The sequence below is a fragment of the Protomyctophum bolini genome (assembly GCF_963924005.1).
Source record: "Protomyctophum bolini genome assembly, chromosome: 13".
Classification (NCBI taxonomy): domain Eukaryota; kingdom Metazoa; phylum Chordata; class Actinopteri; order Myctophiformes; family Myctophidae; genus Protomyctophum; species Protomyctophum bolini.
In genome coordinates, this window is record NC_137874.1 from 12,364,020 (window position 1) to 12,387,096 (window position 23,077).

The 23,077-nt window shown below is 41.6% G+C and overlaps 1 protein-coding gene across 4 annotated transcripts; it reads right to left on the bottom strand.

The window, feature by feature from the left end:
• Window positions 1–1,056: 1,056 nt before the first annotated feature.
• LOC308326894 (tubulin-specific chaperone cofactor E-like protein) lies at window positions 1,057–20,203 on the bottom strand. Of its 4 annotated transcripts, none has more exons than XM_080779954.1 (10): window positions 20,086–20,203; window positions 19,397–19,521; window positions 16,176–16,297; window positions 14,859–15,057; window positions 12,007–12,146; window positions 10,560–10,741; window positions 9,766–10,022; window positions 9,138–9,264; window positions 8,404–8,520; window positions 1,057–4,881 (listed from the first exon to the last, which is right to left on the bottom strand). In XM_080779954.1, exons 4-10 carry the CDS (start codon window positions 15,037–15,039, stop codon window positions 4,536–4,538), a joined length of 1,350 nt encoding a protein of 449 aa, XP_080636080.1. In that variant the 5' UTR covers window positions 15,040–15,057; window positions 16,176–16,297; window positions 19,397–19,521; window positions 20,086–20,203; the 3' UTR covers window positions 1,057–4,535. The 4 variants fall into 4 exon arrangements, with proteins under 4 accessions (XP_080636080.1, XP_080636079.1, XP_080636082.1 ...); XM_080779953.1 differs by having other exon boundaries at window positions 20,042–20,151; XM_080779956.1 differs by lacking the exon at window positions 16,176–16,297.
• Between the last annotated feature and the right edge of the window lie 2,874 nt (window positions 20,204–23,077).

Consider the following 23,077-nt stretch of genomic DNA (forward strand, 5'->3'; position numbering starts at 1 on the left):
TGGAGTTACAGACGCGGCCTAAAGGGACAAATTGTTTCCAAACTATCCATCATATTGCTGGGAACCCCCTCAAGGACTCTTGGAGGTATATGCCAGGGTTCCTGACCTACATACTATTAACATGTATGTTACATTCTTCTGACTATGCTAGCTAAAGCTAATCTACAAGCTCATTTGCCACAGTGCAACACAAGTGGGATTTTGTGTTGCGGGGGCAACAGCTCCACCAGAGAGCTCCAGACTTCCCTCTCCAGAGCAACATTAATACATTAGTAACTTCCTCTTGGGGGATCCCGAGGCATTCCAAGGCCAGTGAGTCGATGTGATCCCTCCAACTGCACCTTGGTCTGCCCCTGGGTCTCCTCCCAGTGGGATGTGCCTCGAGGGTCTCCCTAGGGAGACACCGAGAGGCATCCTAACCAGATGCCCAAACCACCTAAGCTGGCTCCTTTCCAGATGAAGTCTCTCGTGTGACTGAACTTCTCACCCTATCTCCAAGGGAGATGCAAGCCACCCGTCAAAGAAAACTAATTTCGGCCACTTGTATTCGCAACCTTATTCTTTCGATCATGACGTGTTGAATCCTTGAATTCACCCTTTGTCAAGTCCCACCCGTGGTTGTGCCCCTCTTCGCACCCATTGGTTGCCGTTTCGTGGCTGGACAAAAATCCTCTCTCTCCATCCACTACCATTGAAATAACATGTTTTTCAGTTGCTTCGTATTGATATTCTGTGCACTCAATTCTTATTTTAAACTTGGTGTCAGTAAAAAGAAACATCACAGGTGCAGCATGGTGACTGGGCATATCATGTTTGTTTTGAGTTTTATCCAAAAAAAGATGTTTTAGCAAATTCAACATAAACAAGGCGGAACCAGGTCGGAACAAGGCAGAAAGAGCCAGCTGGTTAGTCAGTCAGGGACCAATCAGAAGACTGACAAAGGGTGAATTGTCTAATATATTAGACAGACAGACAGACGGTGTTGAAAGTCTGAATATTTTTCACATAAATGTTACACTGGTGTATGCACACAAGGAATGTTTTCAATAGAGTGAGAAAAGTCTACTTCTCAGCTATCAACAGGCTGCATTTAATGCATAATCAATCAGCAGAACAGTCCTGTGTAAATGATTTACATTCAGGAATTGACAACATTAAGCCTGCTCCATGTTTTACATATATCATAGATCATTTCAGGAAATAAAACACATGAAAACTCATAAGATTAAAAGCTCCAATGTACATTTGTACCAGATATAGCCTAATACAGTGACTTACATTATACATAAAATCCAAGCGGTTTTATACAGTGCATCCAAGCATGCAGTCATCAAGAGTACGCAACATCTCCAAATTTTAACAGAATTTCATTTCAAATCTGTAAAAGTAAATGTATGCTTTCAATACTTAAGAACACGCAGAATAAATGATCTATTTTACAACACACAAAACAAGATCAGATATGTATCAGACATGACATGACACACAATCCTAATTTTAAATATTTGTGGCAGCTTAAATTCATCATATCATAACAAAATGAGAATTCCCAAAATCGTATTCCTAAGTAAATGCATGGTAACCCCTAACATCTCATCGGGGTCATCCCATCATCAAAATGCAGTTTCTAACTTTAATACCAGCATCAAAACAAATCAAATCATGTGTTAAAGCACCTGAGAGTTAATAAAGAATGGGTCCGACTCCAGTTATCTACAAAAAACTAGTTTGTGTCAGAGGAGCACTGAACACTGTTTGAATAGGAGAGAGCTACTTTAATTCATTTTTACACACGTTTTAAAATATAATGTAAGGCAGTAAGGCACAGCATGAGGGTATTTCATTTCAAAGACATATCTTTGGCAAAGATGACTGGTGTACAAGACGGATTCAGCCGTACTTCTCAATGAGTATCATAGACAAGTTGTATACACTCTGACAAGAACAAGACAATTTGGCTCTGCCACATTAAAATTTCATCCAATTGAAATGGCAGTTCAGTAGGATTCGAGTTTTATTTTAATTGTATTATCATTAATTTTATCCCACGATTATCCCACCCGGTGTAATCCTGGGCGCTACTCTCCCTCCGCCAACCTGGGGAGGGCCCCGAACTGAGCTCATGCGTCCTTCAATGCATGAGGAGTGAGCAGGCCGCTTCGTATCGCCTGACAGGGGGGAGTTTCTCCGGTAGGACTTAGGGCGTGGAAGGAACACGTTATTCCAACCAGTTCATTTCCCCTCCACCATCTGATTTGAGCTGTTTTTAAGCCTTTCAGTGACAAGTCTCATCCCAAGTGAATTGTCTTTCAGGTCTCTGAATTGTGGCCATGCCCAAATGTCACAGCACAATTTCTAGTGGATTTTTTATTTTTAACTTTATCTTACTTAGCTGAAACAAGACTGTGGAACGCACTGCCAGTGCACGTAAGGTTAGCACCATCCGTGCCCCTGTTTAAGTCTCGTTTGAAAACTCATCTTTATAGTGTTTTTTAACTGCTCTATAGCCATATACAGCCATATATTGGTTTTTGTGTCATATTTTCATATTGCTTTTTGTTTTGTTGTTTGTCTGCTGTTTTTAATCTTGCGCTGTGCAGCACTTTGGAAGCTTGTTTTGAAAATCGCTATACATATAAAGTTCATATCATATCACCATGCAGACTCTGGTCAGGGGGTGATCTTGCCTGCGTTCTATTGGCTGAATGCAAGAACGAGAACACAAGGAGGTGGGGGCGTTGTCACATTCCAATACAACCAACCCTATTCCCCTATAACCCCTGTTTTTTGACAGCATGGGAGGCGCAACGTCTCAAGCGAACTTGAGCCACAAGAGGCACCATCGAGCAAGCTAAAGCGAGTAAGTCGCCGTGCCGAAAGTTGTGAAGTTCGCTTGGGCCGACTCAGTGCTGTTCCAGTTATGTACCGATAGGCACAGAATCCTAAATCATGTTTTGGGGTGAGCGTTTGCCCCAACTGTCACTCAAAGTGACTACTGGCCAATCACAGCACGTTTTTCCGGGACTTGTCAGAAACCTGTTTCAGAACACTATCACGCGACCACGACATGGCCCGTCATCCTATCTCCTCCAAAAGAGGTGCAAGCCGTTCAGCCAGAGCCTGAGAGGATGGTGGAGTGCTCAGGCCAGCCAGAGTGACAGTGGAGTGAGCGCACTGCCCCAGAGCCCCAGCAGGGAGTTGATATACAAGTTGATGCCTATATATGTGGTAGAAGAAAATCAACCTTGTTCCGAATAACAATTACGCTTTTATCGCAGTATAGTTTGGGGATGGGGGTCATGAGGATGTACTTATAACACAAACAGTTCTAAACAATATATTTTTGGGGAGAATGAATTGCACGCAGTGATGTCTTAAATCCATATTGTTGCAAGTCCAAGTCAAGTCTCAAAGTCTCAACTTTGTCTCATATAAAGTCTCAAGTCCTGAAGTCCAGCTCAAATCCAACTACAGGTCTATGGTTAGCAAGCTAGTTCTGTGTAAACGGCTGATCTTATCAGACGAGTTTGATACTTGTATTTTCATTCACACATCATATGATGAACTACAAATTAATTTTAAAGTGTTGTGGTCGATTTGCAATATGGCCCTTTTCAAAGTTCCTATTGATCCCTGGGAAATTCAGATTCAGAAATGCACACGGCGTTAAGCTATCATTCTGCTGCCACCCTATTGACCATTCTCACATCGCTAAGCCGATTACAGCTGATGTTTGATTTTGAACACTTTATAATTGAACAGTGTGAGAGAACGGGAACGTTTCTGACCGCTCCAGGTCCTGTGAAACAGCATGCGGAGGCACAGTGAGTTAGATGGATGTAACGTAGAGCCTAAGGAGGCTGGGTAGAGGACCACGGCCTGCTGGGTGAACCCATTGTAACCTAAATGCAGGGGAAGTGTCCGTGACACAGTGGCCAGTGTGTGGTTACCATACAGCCTGCCTCTACTTAACCGCCTCCGCAGAGAGAGAGAGCTACTCCATTCACAGGATGAACAGCGAGAAAAACCTGACGTAACTTGAGCATTCGACACCCCTTCTTTTCTCTTTCCCCGGAGCCCACCTTACCTCAGGCTGGTCTTATCTTTCTGCCAAGGGCTCCTTATCCCCTCCCAGTTGTGATTAGCTGTGACCATGTGCTCTATATGCACAAGTCCTATTGTCCACGACACTCTGCACTCCCGATTTCAGCTCTGAGGTAACCTCGGGATAATTTCAGTACAACGCTTTGCGTGAAAACGAGACCGGGCTCGTGGTGTGGCACATCACCGGTGCCAAAACGCGTGCATTGAAAACATAAATGCCGCTAATAAAAGACTCTATATTAAAGTGTTTGTGCATACTGCATATATAATACAAATTAGTAAAAGGTGACGGACCTAGGCTGTGAAAGAAACATCTTTACAATCATGGTTGGGAGGAAAAAAAAGTTTCAAACTTCAAAAACAAAGAAAATCTATATCGCGAAACAGAAACTTGGTATCCAGTGAGACGTTTCCTGAGGCACCGCTCGGCATCAAGACTCAGACGAGCCGCAGCGGTTTTTCACTCTGGGCACGACGTGGATTTCGTCGCCGTCTTGAATGCCATACGAATGGAGGGCCCGGCATCCATATCTCATCTCCTGAGGCCCCACCACGCAGCACATGACGCGGTCCATATAGAACAGCCTCATGCCGCCGACGGGCAGCTGCACCAGGGTCTTGAGCTGCTTCTTCAGCTCACCCACCGTCTGCTCCAGACGCAGACTCAGCGCCTCCACCGTGTCCCCCCAGCGCACGTCCACCATGGCGCTGCGGGGGCTCAGGTCCACCTCGGCCAGCGGGGGCAGCTCGCCGTACTTGGACACGAGGACGTGGTACCTGAAGACGAAGGGGATGTTTTTTTCTTGCTCGCTCCCGCAGCATTTTAATTCTATTCTGCCCACCAAACACCAAAACAGTCCAACACTATTTTATTTAACCGGACATAAAAAAAACACAGCACTACCCCTCTCTCTGTTTCTGGCGCCCCCTACTGCTATTAATAAGTCACATACTCGTGCTCATTCAGGTACACAAACAGGTACACAGACATTGCTGGATGTAGGAGTGGTTGCACCACTCAAAAATACAAAGCCTTTTTTTGTCATGTATCATGTATATATTTTATCCGCATAACACATTATGGTGAATAAAAATAGCTATCAGGTCAAATGTATACAAATGAACCACTACATTTTGGTGGTTAAACCGAAAAACAAGTTCTATGTGCAGTGTGCACATATAGGCACATTTTATTATAAATTATACTCCCGCTGAGCTGATAATTTTTTGCGAAAACAAAAGTCACCTGATGTTTAGTTAAGCGGAGAAATATCTTTGCTGATACACCAGGTTAAGTGTCAGGTGATGTCCGAACTGTACACGCCAAATTAACAATCTACCTGCATTTGACGACTGGCTTGTGTTAAATACGGACCCTGTGTGTGTTTGGGAGGGGGTTAGTCATAAAAGTCAACTAAATGTGCTAATTTGTGTATAGTGTAGGTGAATGCTTCTACAGACACATTTGTGTGCGTTCATGAGTTCGTCGAGGACAGAAATACTGCAGGGGTTTCTGCCTCTCGCTTGCCGTGAGAAAGCTCTCAGCCACCTCGGGGGAATGGCTCAGGCTAGAGATAAGGACCCGGGAACGATTAAATAAAATCCAGGAGAAAAGGCCTGTGCTTTCAAAGCTACTGTAACAGCTGGGCCAATCAAAGCAATTTCCCTTCCCTCCCCAAAAACTCCCCCACAAAGCAAATCCCCTGGCCTGGGGTTTCGGGCCAAAACTTCGAAGCCGCCCTGGGAATTCTTGTCTAAGGCCACAGTGCACAAAGTACCTTTCTATGAGAAACCATTTAGCTCTAAACTGCTCTCATTTAATGTGATAAGCATGGCAGTACAACGGGAGGAATAACAACACAGGTGATAACAAGCAGATATCCCAAGTCCTTTCTAATGGTCTTCCGGAATAGCAGGCAATGTTTTGGGCTGTGCATGAACATCAAAGTGTTGAGGCAAAAATCCTCAGTTCCCTGATGTCTCTCACTGTTTTTGAGTGGTGCAACGACTCCAAGGAACAGCAATTTCCGTGTTAACCTATGTGTTAACTAACCTACGTGACTATGTATGTGTATGTATGTGTGACTATGAGTACCAGTAGGAGCAAAAGTGGCGCTGTTGTGCCAGAAACAGAGAGAGAGAGAGAGAGAGATAGTGCTGCACTGTTGCCTGCTAATGAGAGAGAGAGAGAGAGAGAGGTGTGATTTTCATCCAGAAATTACCTGCTAATGAAACTAAATCAATGAAATGCTTATTTCCTCACTTCTCTCCATATGCGCCTCTTCCATATTCACGCTTCTTTCACTCTACTTGCAGTAAAGCTATGCCTTCTCTAAAATGTCTGCTCTAACCCACTTCGCTTCTCTTTCCTTGCAAATAATTATTCCCATCCTGCTTTGTCCGTTTTTTATGTTTCCTTATTAAAACACTAGTTTAATGCCTCAAGCCTCCCCCACTCCTGGCCCCTTCTCTACTACAGTACATGCTCCCTTTAAGAAAAGTAATCTCGTATATGTCTGCCGTTGGTGTGGTTTGAGGCCTGGAGTTTATGGTTACTCAAAGACAGGCTGTGTCAGATCTCTGCAGACCTGTGGTGTTCACCTGAGCGGACTCTGATCTCCGAGGGCTAGTCAGGGCACAGCCCCATCCGCATCGAAAGGGGATAGTGGCCCGTCCTGTGCTCACTGACCATGTCTGACCCCCCAACCCAATAACACTCACATGCAGTCACAGCCAGTGTCTATACACTCCAAGAGACTGGCGCCGGACCAACAGTGTGAATATGCCATTTATACAAGCAGGAAGCAATGAAATGGAGTAATAGAGGACACTGTTAAACCGTGAGAATTTGAGATTGAATTGACAGTGGATGAGGGTTGCAGGATGACTGGCTCTGTCTGTCTCACTGCTAATTTTGTGATGCGTTTATACTGGAGCCATTAATATACACTCAAAGTACATACTAGTATACTGTACAAGTGGACATCATTCATGTCCATCATTATGGAGGAAGAGTCATGCACCTACTGTATGTCATAGGAGAACACACTGCCAGGAAACTAACCAATGTCTCAGCTGTATACAGTACGCACACACAGACACACACATATATTATTATATACGATATATCTCTTAAAGAAAGAAAATCAACCTGCTACCTTGTATATCGGTTTACCAATCAGAGAATTCATGGTACAAAGCAGTCATTGAGTGGGGAGAGACTGGTGGCATTGTCTCCCAAAGGTTAGTTTCCCCCCAGACAGGGACCGCGCCTTCCCTAACAAATCCCTCCCCCACATTCTGCTGAGGTTAAGTGGAATGCAGCCACCGAAGAGTGTGGGCAAGTCGCTTTTAGTGTCAGTCACTAGGAGGGCTTAAAAATATATAATAATAATAATAATAATAATAATAATAATCGACTGATCATTTGTTATACAGAAATACCAACATAGATGACTGCTTACTGTAAATCGCTCTGGATTAAGAGTGTCTGCTAAATGCCTAAATTGTAAATTGATTAAAAAAAAAAATCTTATACATTTTGTGTGAGAATACATAAGTAGACTGTTGGGGTTTGTTCTGCAATAATGACCGGCTTCCTGTACATCCTTTACATAAAAAGCCATAATACTACTAAGACTGGCATCTGCGTTATCCTGTGTATTGTATTATTAAATTACATTAAAAAGGACTGCGATTGAAATCGTTGTCTATGGAAGTGGGATTACAGACTTTGATGAGTGCTATCCAATACTTGACTTGATTTCATGCCATTATCCTTGCAATCCAAACGCTAATGACACTAAAGCAGATCGTTTAGGTGTTTTATAGGATCATTACCTTTTCTCCACGACAAACTCTTTTTCTATTACCTGAAATCATACTTTTCAATGCCAATGGAAATGTGATCACTAGAGGGAGTATTAAGCTCCCAAAACAAGGCTTGGCATGGACACACCACACTAATACATTCCCACAGGACCAACGCAATAGTGGGAAATAAAAGCTTCTAAAACCACCCTCTGCCTTTGATTATTATTAACGTTTGAGAGACAGGAAACTCGGGCAGATAAGAGATGCTGAAAGATATGCAACACACTTCTCCCGGAGGAATCGAATCGAAATGTTTTGCCACTGATGGATCTGCTTGCACTATCCGGCGTACACATCTTTTGAGAAGACATATTTATAGATGGCCCAGCATAACGTCTGGTTCACGGCCACCCAGATGACAAGGTTTTGGGACGCTTGGTGTGCCTGTGTGATGCATACTGTGTGATAGTGTGTATAGACAAGTACCTCTCGGGAAGCTCCTCTTCTGGACATTCACAGAAATGTCTGATGAAGAACCTCTCAGCATCCTCTCTCTCCCCATCGCTCACCACACTCCCATTCAGCATTGCTACAGATGGCAGCCTGCAGGAGAGAAAAAAAGGGTCAACCTGTGATCACAAAAATATGCATTAAAAAAAGCACATCATCCAATTTCAACGTTTTCTTCATAGAACTGGTCCTTACTAATGCCCATTATGAGATGGGACAATTTAGTCTCACTGGTCGTCTATGGAAAGTTCCGAAACCTGCCAGTGCCTAGTACCAATGACATCATCGATGGGAATTCCAAGCTAAAAAAAACTGAGTGACTTGCAACTTGTGTGAGATAGATCAGAGTAAATGGCATGAACCCCAGTAAACAAACATCAGTGTAAATGGTCATCAGTTAAATGCAAAGAAAACGTTTTAGTGTGTCAAAGAAACTATGATACCAGTTAAGCATCAAACATACTGTAGTAGCTTCTAAATCAAAATAAATATATTGAATGTGTTAGACAGGTTATGAGATAGTGTCTTTGTGTTGTAGTGAAAAGGTTGTGATGAGTACGATGTATTCATAAATAGAGTTTGTAGAGCTGCTACTTTCACTAGTGTGGGTCTGATTTTCTCTTTTGGGTTTAGAGCTGAAAGGTTTTGGGAACCACTGATCTACAGTGTATGTACAGTGAGTGTGTAGGTGTGAGAGTGCATAGACTAACTGTGCTATGACGAGGCTGCGTCTCTCTTTCTTTCTGTAGGCCTGTAGCAGAGGAATCCCCTGGGCCTTCACCTCCTGCAGCTTCGGGAAAAGATTCAGCCGCTCAATATCTTCCCATTTTCCAAGCCCTGCATAACAGAAAGACACATTGAGAGGAGTAAAGTCTCTTTTACAAGGCCCAGGTGGTGGCGTAACCGTCTGGGCACCCGACTGGTAATCCAGTCACAGTGTGCCGTGGGTTCAACTCGACACGGCATTTACTGCATGTCATCCCCCCATCTCTCTCCCGTTTCCTGTCAGCCTACGGTCTGTCCCTTCAAAAAGAAAAACAATAAAAAGGCGTAAGCCGCAAAAAAATATCTTAAAAAAAAAAGAATGTCTCTTTTACAAGTGTGAACTGACAAAGAGAAGAGGCAAATAATATAACAATATACAACACCAAATACAGGATAATAACAAGGACGGATAACATTCGTAAACACAGTACCACAGTACTCAAGGAGAAACAGGAAAATATAATAAAACCCCCCTAAAGATACTTTATTTGTGGATGTACCAAAATGAGCGATAGGGTCATTTGCTCAAACATCTGTAGTACGTAACGTGACTACGGTTACTCCATCTCTGACCTGAGCTGTTGAGGTTAATGCTGCGCAGGTTGGGGAAAAGGCGCTGGAGCGTGTCCTGAGTTTCCTCTAGAGACTGAAGGCTGTTATTGGCTAGCCCCAGCACCTCCAGGCCTGGGTACATGGCTCCGAGCTTCCTGACCTCTGCCCAGTCCTGCAGCTGGTTGTCTGTGATCTGCAGCAGGCGTAGGGACGGACAGGGCACTGGGGATTCCATCACGCTGTCATAATCGTTCAGACAAAGGAACAGCTCCTCCAGCCTATAGGGCAGCAACACAATGACAATGGTTATTAATCAATAATCAGTCGATATGATGTCGGTGGTGACCAGCACCAAGTAGTGAATGATGTAACAGAAACAAATAGATTTAGGATGCGTTTGGATATGCACACATCACATCATAGAGCGTGGCTTATTTACGAACGACCAGTTAAAATTGGTTGTATTAACCAGTTAAAACATGGACCAAGGTAAATGATGAACGCCTGTATGGTGATGTACTAAATCATGCTTGCCTTGCTAGGTTAGCGTTCGCCCCCGGGAGCGCTTGAGACACCACAGTGACACACTCACACTGAACAACCCCAACTTCTGTGAAGGGGTCGGTCAGTGCGGGCACTCAGCACACCCGGGGGCACAGCGCACCAGATCTTCGAACGACAACGCACCGAGTGCACTGAATAAATTAACGAGAAGAGTTCACCCCAGTGCAAATTTCTGAACGCACCCTTAAATGGATATAAAATAAAAAGTAGATTTTAAAAAATTAATTAAATTACAACACATGTCCTCTTACTCTGGGGAGTTCTGTGTGACAGTGTGAACGGTGTCCCAGCTGACGCGTGTCTTGATGAGCACCAGGCGTCGCACTCTGGAGAAGGCGTGGGCCAGGCGGGGCTCCAGCTCACAGCCACTCAGAGGGTTCATGCTGAGGTTCAGGAAGTTCAGGCGGGGGGTGTTGGACACGATGGTACCGACCTGACAACCCAGAAAGATATGAACCCGTTTAAGAGTAAGACCTAAGGCCGAGTGTACAAATGCCTTCTAAATCAGTGACCTCGCGTCAGCAGACTTTCCACCCAGTGGAGGAAAGGCTGGTATTCGTTCTAAAACCAGCTGTGTGATCCGGTTTAGGACAAAAACGGTAGTGGGTTTCCGGTTGGTGTTGCATTTAAAAAATATATGTTTTCCACATAATGCAAATCATTTCGTTTATTCTCGCTAGTCGCTGAGATCGCCTCTCTACGTGCTCATAACACTCCGGTTCAGGTGAAGTGAAAATTCCGCTGGCTTGCCTTATGCCGTCTATGGGAACGCAGTTTTTAGAATCGTAATATCTCGGATTCTTCTTTTTTGGTCAAAACAAGCTTGATTTGCGCCTCATTTCTCTAAAGTCTAAACAATATGATCCCCGGTTACAAAATGTATGTTTTGGGTGAATTAAATTCACTTCCTGACTCTCGGTTTCCGAGTGAAACAGCTTTAAAAATAAAGGTGTACCCAATAGAAAATCAATGTGTGCCAGTCCTGGAGTACACAATTCATACACCAGATGGGAGTGTTTTCAAAAATGTTAAAAATAGCAGATGTACAAGTTTGAAGTGCTGCAAAAAGTGATGCGCTGTGAGCTTATATATCTGCTATCTTTGAATAGCCAACGGTAAAATCTAAAATGACATAGCTTGCTTTCCCGGTTTTAATGGGTTAAAATGACTAGAACGAAACCTACAAGCATTATAGCTTTTGATATATTATTATAGCTGATATTTTATCGTGTTTTCGAGGAGACGCTGTACAAAAACATCTATCATGAATCAGATTCATGAAACGTGTTAACATGCATAGCATTATGCAGCAACAAAATAACTCTTAGGGGCAGGGAGGTTCGAAGACTGTCTAACGGTCCAACTGTCTATGGTGTGACCCGCTAGCTGAGAGAGAGCTTTTTCTTAAATTTGATAGACAGTTTCATTTTAAAACTAATATCCTAAATCTAAAGATTATTCATCTTTAACTGTGATATGATGATTTCATTCAGCTAGAACGGTATAATAGTTTCAGGAGATCGTATCATTTTTACTGTAATTTCTATTCACACCTTATTATGCCATACACATTTTTGTGTACGTTCTCATTTCATCCATATTCAGCATATCTAGTCTCATATCACTCACAATATTGATATTATATGGATACTAACATCCAGCTCCATTTTGCACAGAGTATAGTTTCAGGATACCCACCTCTCCCCAGTCCTTAAGCTGATTATAGGACAGGTCCAGCTCTACCACATGGGCACAGTAAGATGCAACCTCAGAGCGGTTTCCAGCTTTGCTGATTCCACAGTCATTCAACACCAGCACACTGGGCAGGTGGAGATGTTCTGCAACCAGTGACAAGTTAGTTAGTTAGTTAGTTAAACTTACTTACTATCACTTTATGATCAAGGCAAATGTATTAGTTTTTGTCTTCAGGACCATTTTGGAAACGGGTATTAATTTTTTTTATCAATGAATGAATTTCAACAGCTCTGCCCACCAGGAGGATAGGAGTGTGTGTGATGTTTGGCAAAATGTTTAGGAGTAATATAAACATGTGTGTGTGTGTGTGTGTGTGTGGCATGATGCGTTGATGAGTTGAGGTGATTTGTACAAAACGGATACAAAGCGGGCTACTCCTGAAAACTTTGGGAGCCAATCGTAGCCAATCGGGATGGATTATGAGAAATCAAACACACCCATCTTGATCACATGACTATGGAGAGCATGTGTACCGATTTGCGTGAAATTTGGATAAGATCTGAAGGAGTAATATTAGAAAATGTGTTTTACATATGTCGTCCTCCTGGTGGCGCTATAAAGAGCTGAAAATATCAGGCAAAGGTTTTTCCTTTAGGGAGTGTGCAGACAAAGTTTTACACAGATGCGTGCAATTAGAGGTAAAGACACTAATCGGCCAGTTATAGCACCACCATGAGGCTGAGTTGAAAATGTTCCAGTGGCATTTCTTCCTTGGCCTAGTGGGAATGTGCATGCACAATTTCACGGAAATCACACGATGTGTTCATGATTTGCAGCATTTTGTTTGAAACTGAGCAGAGTATGGCTGCGATCAAGCCAACGGTGCCGGAGATTAGCTGTCCACAGACAGACGGACGGACGGACGGACACACACACACACACACACACACACACACACACACACACACACACACACAAGGACGGACGGAGTGCAAAACATACTCTCTCCCCATGCCTTCGGCCTGATGGAGACAACAACTGCACAATATGGTAAAACAATAGAAAAAAAACAAAAAAAAACACTGAAAGCAGCCCATTTTGTTGAGGAGGTTGATTATGCTACTAGGACACTGAATATTTGGTGCGAAAAAATAATGCAGCTATTGGCAATTGGCATTATGAAGCACAGGTGAAAGGGAAAGTGGGGAAAGGGAGTAATTCTTTCTTTTACAGATTAATCTAGCAGATGGTTGTGGCCACCCTAATGCTGCGAGTTCATATAGTAACGGTGCCCAGCAGCCCAAGTTGTTGTTGTTGTTTGGAGAATTTGCACATACTTTGAATGTGTCCTCTGCAAGTTGACCTTTTACAATGGAAGCCAGTGACATGAAGCTACAAAGTGCCAAACACTTGTCGCTGTGGGAGGTGTGTGACGCTCCACAAATCAAAGTTGCGCTGTTCTCAGCTTTCATGTTGACAGGCCTGGACTGGACACTTGACGTACAGGGCCTCCGAATGAATGGGCTGCCCTCCTTGCTTTAATATTTTTTGCACATGGAGGGATGTTTTTCAGTATAAAGGTGGTGGTATTAGGGCTTGTTTGTTTGTTTGTGTGTGCCTCAACAGAGCGGGCAGCAGAGTATCTGCTATCAGCTTGCCGGTTGTGGGGGGTCGGTCTGGGCCAATTGTCATCCACATGGGAATGTTGTGACAGTGCCAGTCAAATATGATGTCAATCGTCTATGACATACAGGTATGTATGTCTGTATGACTCCAAATAAGGGCAAGGTTTCAACATGATCAGAGCTCCTTGACTTCCATTTCAAAATTAAACATTTCAAAACGTATATGTGGGAAAATATTGTGGAGGTACTTCAGTGGATTACTGACAATGTGCACATGGCATTAGGGCGCTGATGACCTAGTGGTTGCATACCACATCTCTCTCTCCCCGTTTCCTGTCATTCTAGAACTGTACTATAACAGCAAAAAAGCATAACAGTGTATTTTAACAGCGGGCGACCGCCAGACGAATTTTCCGAAGTGCATTATTTGTCAATGGGACCCGTTCCATAAATGCAAGAAAAACCTTTTTAATTGGCTTGAGTAACACTTCAACAGCAACTAGCTTTGTCTCTGCTGCTGTGCGTGAACGCAGCATAAAAGGCAGGGTGCTAGCTGAACAGTATGCTGCGTTATAGACACCGCCATGCACATAAGTAGCTCAAAGGCTTAGCCGCTAGCTCCCAGACAGAATTGAATGTACACAGACATGGCATCATGACCCCATGTCTAAAATAACACATTTTCAAGCAGAAATCTGTTATTTCCGTGCAATTAGGTATAAATTAGAGCCTGGGCGATGAAATGATTTTTAGGTCTGATGACAATTCCCCCCCCCCCCCCCCCCCTACTAAAATCTTTGTTTCTGGGGGTCCCTGGAACAAAATATTTTGAGATGTGGGTGGGGGGGCAAATACATATCAAGTCTGGTGGTCCTTTGCATGAAAACGTTATATAGCAAGAATATATAGCTTTTCAGTTTTTCAGAAATAAGAAACAGACATTCGTAGAATCGGCCTCAGGTCTTAATGGGTTTACAAACTCTACCACTGCGCAATAAGCCATATTTTAAAAAAAATAGCCATCCTACAAGCTCACAATGTGTCACTTTTGCTATGCATTGTGAGCTTGCAGATCGGCTATTTTTGAAAACAACACATCAGCTGCATAATTGCCGATACCAGTGTCGTCAAAAAGTCAAATAATGACCGATATATCAGCCGAACGGATATAATATCAGTCTGAATCTAGCATAAATTAAGTTCAACAGAATGACCAGTGTCACCTCTCACCTTTGGTGGGTGATCCCGGAGGGCTGGGCAGCACCACGACGCACCCTTTACCAGGGCCACGGCTTAAGGGGAAGTTCTCTGAGATGTACTTCTCACTAATAACCTGGACGAAGGTGCGCTCCTCCTCCTCGTCAGAGGTCTGGTCCATGTTGACCTCCTCTTCGTCAGAGGTCTGGTACATGGTTACTGCAGCCCTAACCTGGTGTATGAGAGAGAGAGAGAGAGGGTTGAGGCTGGTCATGAGAAGATGGAGATTAGAGCCAGACCTGTTTGACATTTGTATCGGGAATTATGATGTGTCCCAATTTTTTAACACTTGAGTCTATAATATAGTATTATAATCTCATTTATAATGCACTTATAAGTTGTTAAAAGTTATAACACTATAACTTAAAAGGTTTTAACAACAAGTTTTGTTGTTAAATCATTAGCTCTATATTCTGATAAGTGATAAGTAATCATTGCTTGCTATAGAACAGAGGTTCTCCAACTATTGGTCGGGACACAAAGTGGGATCGTGGGAAGGTGATGGTGGGGTCACAGATTGCCAACTGAAAAGATCCTATCCTTAATCCTTCCCATTAAGCCATACAGTAGTCCTATGTTATCCTTTATATTTGTAATTACAAATGTGTACAGAAAGTATTTTTCGTAGCTTATAAACTACGTTGATAATACACAAAATGTTATAGTTTATATAGTATAGTTTCAATTTTGTCTGCATTTTTTGTTTTATTTTTATCTCTGTTACACTGATCTACACTTAAATTACACTCTGAGTTACAGACGGCGACCCAAAAGTAATCCATTTGGTTCTTAGCTATAAATCATTTAGCTGGGGTTCCCGCTCCCCAGTGGTGGAAAGTACTGTACTTACAGTAAATGCAGTTGTGAGGCGTTTTTACTTTGCTGGAATATTTAAAATGTTCTATACTTTTACTTCTACTCCACTACATCTCAGAGGCAAATATTGTACTTTTACTCCACTAGAATTATTTTAAAAACTTTAGCTACTAGTTCCTTTTTTATATTATTATTACAAAACATACATTAACCACTTCAGCCCTATAATATACATTTCAGCCATTTGAAAATAGACAATCCACATTTCGGTGATTTCAAAAGATTGATTATATTATATTATATTTGAAAACATATGGAAACATTTTGATTACCTTTGTACCTTTACTCAATAAAATCTGAATTTACCTGTAACAGAGTATTTATTACATTGCAGTATTGATACTTTTACTAAAAAATGTGAGTACTTTTTCCACCACTACCGGGAGCCCACCCCACACTGACAACGGCACACACCTCTCAGTCTGTACTACGGTGTTGGGCTGAAGAAGGTAGCCGGTGACTTGTCCTCCTGTGGCCAACCAGTGGTGACTATGGTGGCAGTACCAGGAACATTTGGCATGTAATGGCCCTTACAGCTGACAGAGGAGAGACACAAAGCATTCCATTAGCCACACAAGTGACACTGTATTCCAGACACAATATGACATAATCTCACTGGTGCCAGAGAGATGCCATTGTAATTGACTCCTATTTATCTCCTATATTATCTGCTATTTTTGAATACCGGCAATCGTGAAAACTTGGAATATACATATTGTTTAAAGCGAACATTTTTAACTCAAATCTTTGCTTGTGGAGGTCCCTGTATGGAACAACATATTTTGAGATGTGAGTCGGCAGAGTAGGTGGAGACCTCCGTTGTAACGAATGGATGCAAAAACAACAACTTGATGACAGAGGATATAAATGCATTAGGAAGAGATGAGGTTATCCTTCAAACCAGTGCTGCTCAACTGCACCCTCTAGAGGATACATTGAGGAAACTGAGAGTGTGTTTGTTTGTTTTTACAGTATAGTGATACTGTATGCTAGCTACTGTATTAACGTTTCTGTACTGGAACATTGGAACATTAAGAATAATAATTACATTTCTGTTTGTTTCTGTTTATAACTTTATAGTTATAATAGTGGAAATAGCCAATCTACAAGCTCAAGCGTGTTACAATGAGACACGTTTTGAGCTTGTAGATCAGGACAGGATACTTAGCAGCAATTGATATGCTGCATATATGCATTCACATTAATTGATAGTAACCATAATAGTACTAGTGTTAAATTATTGAAAACAATATTCATATTTTGATTAAAAACATCAGTTAATTTGGTTTTTTTGGTCTGTAATTTTAACCTCTTTAATCCAACAGATAATTCAAATATATATTCGCACAGCAATCTTCACATAGACCTATACGTACATTCTCATTTGAAAACATATACAGTGAAATCATAACACATAATAAAACTCTGCTTTATTATTAATATAGTAATTTACACATCCTACCTGAGACACCCCCCCCCCCCTCCCATTCTGAATTCCCATAGACTTTTTTTTATATTGCGTCAAATAAGAACTGTGTTCCAAAAAGAAACAAATGATCCCGGTGGTTTCACTCATATGGATATGAAGAATCAACTGACGGCGAGCAAGCGCTAATGTTACTGCCACCAAATTCGTTACATTCTTCGCCATAAACAGACTGTATCAAATATGAGTGACTGACTATCGTAAACGATACATACAGAGCCACCTCCTTGACAATATCGTTTTGTTTATTTTTGGACAACAATTCTTATGTGAGACGATTGTAAGATGACCCCATGTTATTCTCCATCCATAGAGAAAGTATTTCCACAACCCAGGGGATGTCAGGAGTTCAGTACTATAGATAACAAGATAGTGTTTAAAATTTGAGATGCATACAACATCACCAAAAATCTTGGTGTAATATCCCTCTTATTTTAAGTTTACAAAATATTCACACACACACACACACACACACACACACACACACACACACACACACACACACACACACACACACACACACACACACACACACACACACACACACACTTCAAATCAGTGCAAGTCATTTACCTCCCTTCAACAGTGAACCTATCAATCTGTAAACCAAAAGGTACTATTTTACATACTGTAGGCTTGCACCGAGTGGAATAGAAAAGCGAGTGGTCAGAGTGTGAGTGAGCTATAGGTCACTCACTGAGTGTTCTCACCTTTAACATCGTGTCCTGGTTTGGGAATCTCTCAGTTAGAGATAAAAACAAGCTCACCCAGATTTACAATGATTCTACCCACCCTCTTAGCTCTGAATTTGACTTGTTGCCATCGGTCAGGAGGCTAAGGGCAAAAGTAGCTAAAAAGAAGGCCCCTCTCTATCCTGATTGGATGATGGCTGGGCCACCTAGCCAAAAACCCCAGGGGTTAACTGGTGACAGGGAGGAACTCCTTATATGGTCAGCAAACTCTATAGTATGGATGATTATCACAACAAAACAAAAAAATAAGTGATATTTGAATTAAGTGAGATCACTGAATATACCTTTAAGAGACAGCAGGACTGTCCATTTCTATTCTGAGCTAAGGCTACCATTGTGAGTCTTATACGTCTGTAGTGTATGGTTTTATTTCATTGTTTATTGTTGTTGGGTTGTTGTTTTTTTAATCTTCTTTAATGCATGGCGGATAGGATCAGATAATAAGTAAGTAACAAGTAGTACCAAAAAATAATGTCTTAATTTTCAGTCTTATATAACAGATAACATTAAGTGGATAACATCTACAAAAAGGCAAGGCAGCGGCTTTATCTTCTCAGGAAACTGAGAAGTTTTAGCGCCAGTAAACACACCCTGGTCAGTGACTCACTGAGTGTTCTCAACTTTAACATCGTGTCCTGGTTTAGGAATCTCTCAGTTAGAGACAAAAACAACCTCACCCAGGTAGTCAACCAGGCAAGTAAGAACATTGGAGACAAAAAATTGTCTCCAATGTTTGAAACCGCTCCATAACCAAAAAAGCAATTCAGATTTACAATGATTCTACCCACCCTCTTAGCTCTGAATTTGACTTGTTGCCATCGGGCAGGAGGCTTAGTGCAAAATTAGCTAAAATGAAGGGTTACAAAACTTTGTTTGTGCCAACTGCTGTGGACATTTTAAATATGTTTAGATAGTTCACCTAATCCCCACTGTTCATTATCACTGTTGCTGTGTCTATGTGAATGCATTTTTATATAGTATTTTAATGCATCTGTGTATTTTATGTAATGTTGTATTGTTGTAACTGACTGCTGGGTGCTAAATTCACATTTCCATTTTATGTAAATTAAATGGTCAATAAAGTTTTCTTTATCTTTATCTATAATTCACAAATGCACTTATGTCAAGAGTACACTTTATGAAACATTTAACGGTGTATTGTTGCAGTAGCAGTACCATCTGTCAGACACATCAAAACAGATGTATTCTAGGAGCTGGGTGGTTGATGCTCATACACAGCCTGCTGAACCCAGATCATCAGCCCTATCAGTTTCAGACAGGTGGTTTCTGTGTGTGCATCTTATAGCTCGGCCCACCTCCAGTGGTTCAGGTAACCGGGGACCCTGTGATGTTCTGTCAAAGATGGCTTCCCGTTTCAGAGATGCTCTGATTCTTACCTCTGATATGCCGGAGACCAAAGGACAGTATTTTTCAGCACATCAGATCAGGTGCCCCCCGTGGTGAGACTGCCTGGTGGGGGCCTTGGTGCCATGCAGGTCAACAGGGGGTCTATAGCCTTCACCTGTTGGGAGAAATAATAAACAGCTGAGCTGAATGCGTCTTAGCTACAAACTGTGGGGGGTGCTGTACTCTACTGTACTAAGTAAGTAAACACTACTTGTGTTTTCAGAAACTAGCAATAATAGATCCGCAGAAACATTGACCACAATTTCTCATGCACGACGGCTGATCACATTATGTTGTTGTTGTTGTGTAATATGGCCCATGCGTTATGCACAACCACATGGACATAGTGCAGTTAAAACACGACTGTGTGAATATGTGGCCGCTAGAACATTCTGTGACTTCACTTATTAAGTTATTATTAGTCGAAATCATCGTGAACATACCGGTTACAATTTCTATTTGAAGTGTACAGTAACAGCCAGGTCGTTCCTAAAGTAAAGTACGACCCTTCATTATTTCAAACGCGACATTATTAGACCACAAAGACGATTATGGGCACGTTTGATCTCATATCGGTATATATATATACACTCTGCAGCATGGAGATAATGGGTAAATCAAATATTGTGTTCTACCTTTTAAAAGTATATTTTTCCGTCCATGAAGCGAGTGCACTCACCCCCAGGAGCACCGTCGGTCGGGTCGTCTCTCTCTTGCACTTTGTTGTTGTTCTTCGGTTAGTTGACATCTGAAGACCCACCCCCTTGGCCCAGGAAATTACGTAGGCTACGTCGTTTTAAAACACTCGTCTACAGACACCTTTTTCTCTCTCTAGGTAAACTTTAGCCAAATATAAATAACCTTCAGGCTTTGTTTTGCTCAATACAGTTCAATGGCAGAGTCCCCCCCCCCCACACACACACACACACACACACACACACACACACACACACACACACACACACACACACACACACACACACTTTTTTCCCTTAAAAAACCCCCCACCACATTTGTGCACATGCATCTATTTTTCAACAGACAATAACAGTATAATATAGGCTGTCTTTTGGGGAAATTACCCACTTTTTTATTTTTAATCACTCACGAAAATTATCCCACTTTTACAGAAATACTATAGTTTACTAGAAATATAGCTTTGCCTATTACCAGACTTTTTACATTATGTTTACTTTATCCACAAAACATGTCCTATCATGTTCCTCGATCGTGCATGTTTGGACTTTGTTCACCGACTGACTGACGTGACACGTGACTGTACTGTACTGTACTGTACCTCCTAATCACGCCCACTGCATGCCCAGGTCCTAAACTCTGATTGGTTTATAGGAAAGTTCAATTTGATTGGCCTCTCCACTGAAGTCTGTATACATTGACTGTAGGTTTATTCATACCTATGTAATATTATTACATAGCTAGTATGTAATAATATATACAATAACCTATATATATTACATACTAGCCTATGTAATAGGCTACATAGGGCCGGGTTGTAACTGCACCCAGTCTACAAAATGAGATCAACATCAACATCTATGCGTTTTCTGTACTTTTGAAACTGAAATCCAACAATGCATGACTGCATGTTCAATCACAAATGCCTACAACTGTATGGATTTGTTTTCACGTCACATCACTATTATTTATTCTTCACATTTGCTATCATAGGTATTAGCCAGGTACCACGTGAAAATGATTATGCATGCTATATCATAGACCTATTTATTATATTGATTCTTACAATTGATTCACTCAATCACGAAATGGAATACAAACACAGAACATACCGTATTCCACCAATTCGTTCACCACGGGAATGTTTTCAAGGCACGCCATGACCTCTGGTGGTTGCATTGCTCTATAACAGGGACTTTTAAAGTCTGATCAGGGGACCTCCCTTGAGAGAGAGTTCAACGAAGGTACAGGTCAAAACAAAACCTGCTATGAGGATAAAACCAGAAAAAGCAGGGTTCTTCATTTTCAATTCATCAGAACATTTAATGATGTACAAATATACTCTATGCAAAAAAGAGAAAGGAAATCATACTGTATATAGAAAAAGTATTTTAAAAAGGAGGTAAAAGTATGGAAATTCTCTATAGAAATGAGATGAGTTGGGTATGTCACCGTATGCTGTCCAATCAGATGAGGGCAAAGTGCACAAATGCCTTGGGAAGAGTTCCAAATCGCTACAGTACAATAACAATAGTCTTCTTGCCTATTAATATTAAAAAAAAAACAATAGCTGATTTTTGCACGGAAAACAAACAACCATCTGGACATCTCATGGGCTCATGGTGGCAGCCATATTGGCACAAAATTGTCCTGATTCCATACTTCCAGGCAATAACACAAATTAACGATGTGTTCAGGGGCTGGAAAGGATCAGTACACAAATGGAACAGAGCCTCTATCACAGTATCATTGGTAACAACACAAGAAATGAAGGAAGCAGCCCAATTTCTTTCCAATATGGCTGTCATACACGGAGCCTATTCAAATCTGGCTCATATTGAACCCATTTCCCTTATGGCAGACAACTTGCCAACCAAGATTTAGGCTAAATTGGACAAAAAACGAATTGACAACTCTACGTGTGCAAATTCTCCACATCCAATGAAAAACACAAAACAATGTATGCAGAGCATAATGAGGATAATACAAATTCAAAAGAGAGCATTGTATAATCAGCTAAAGACTTTAGGTGATTATACAATGCTCTCTTTTGAAGGCTACTTTAGGCTAAAGTGGTCCAGATACACTCTGTCACCTCAGCCAGCTGGTTCTGGGTTCACAAACACAAGCAGAGCCAGACAGAAAACCCACTGGTGACTGGACCTAATTATAAGAAAACAAAAACAATATCTGAGACATTGTAAAGAAAGACAGTAAGACACCATGGCAAATTGCAATGCAATTTGGCCCTCAACAGAATACACAGTGGCAGATCGAGTACCTGAGCACTTAAGACTGATCCAAAACTAAAGAAATCCTTGACTATGTGTGAGCACAGTTTCGCCATAGAAAAAGGCAGCCACTGGCAGACCTCGAGACCTGGCTCCCAAGAGAAGACAGACTGCACTGCACCATCTGCACACAAGATGAAGAGGAAACTGAGCTGCACTTTCTACCTGCTATCAGAAACACATACTTCCCACAGTTTACAAACACACAAAATATTAGAAAACATGAATAACTAGAAATGTTCTCCGCCAGGTCAGGTAGCTAAGTAGCCAATCTAAGCTCACAACGTATCACGATGGTATGCATTATGAATATTATGTACTTGCATTATTTGGGAAACAGAGCGTGCATGCGTATACTTTGACAATTTCAATGATACATTTTAAGTAAACAAAACAAAACAATGAGTGTCATTCTTGAAAGTTTAACCTTTTTATTAAGTGAGTAAATAATAATTACAATACACATTTTTCTTCTATAATTGATCATGGGCTACTACATGAAAGAATCCATCATTTGCCATCAGTCATTGCATTCCCATTTAATCAGTACTGACAATAAATTACTGTAGTTATACCCGATAGGCATTATTACTGCACACTAATGTAGAAAATGTGTTTAACATCAAATAAAATACCGTAAAATAAAATATACAATCAAGTCCTTGTGCCACAGACGGAAAAAAA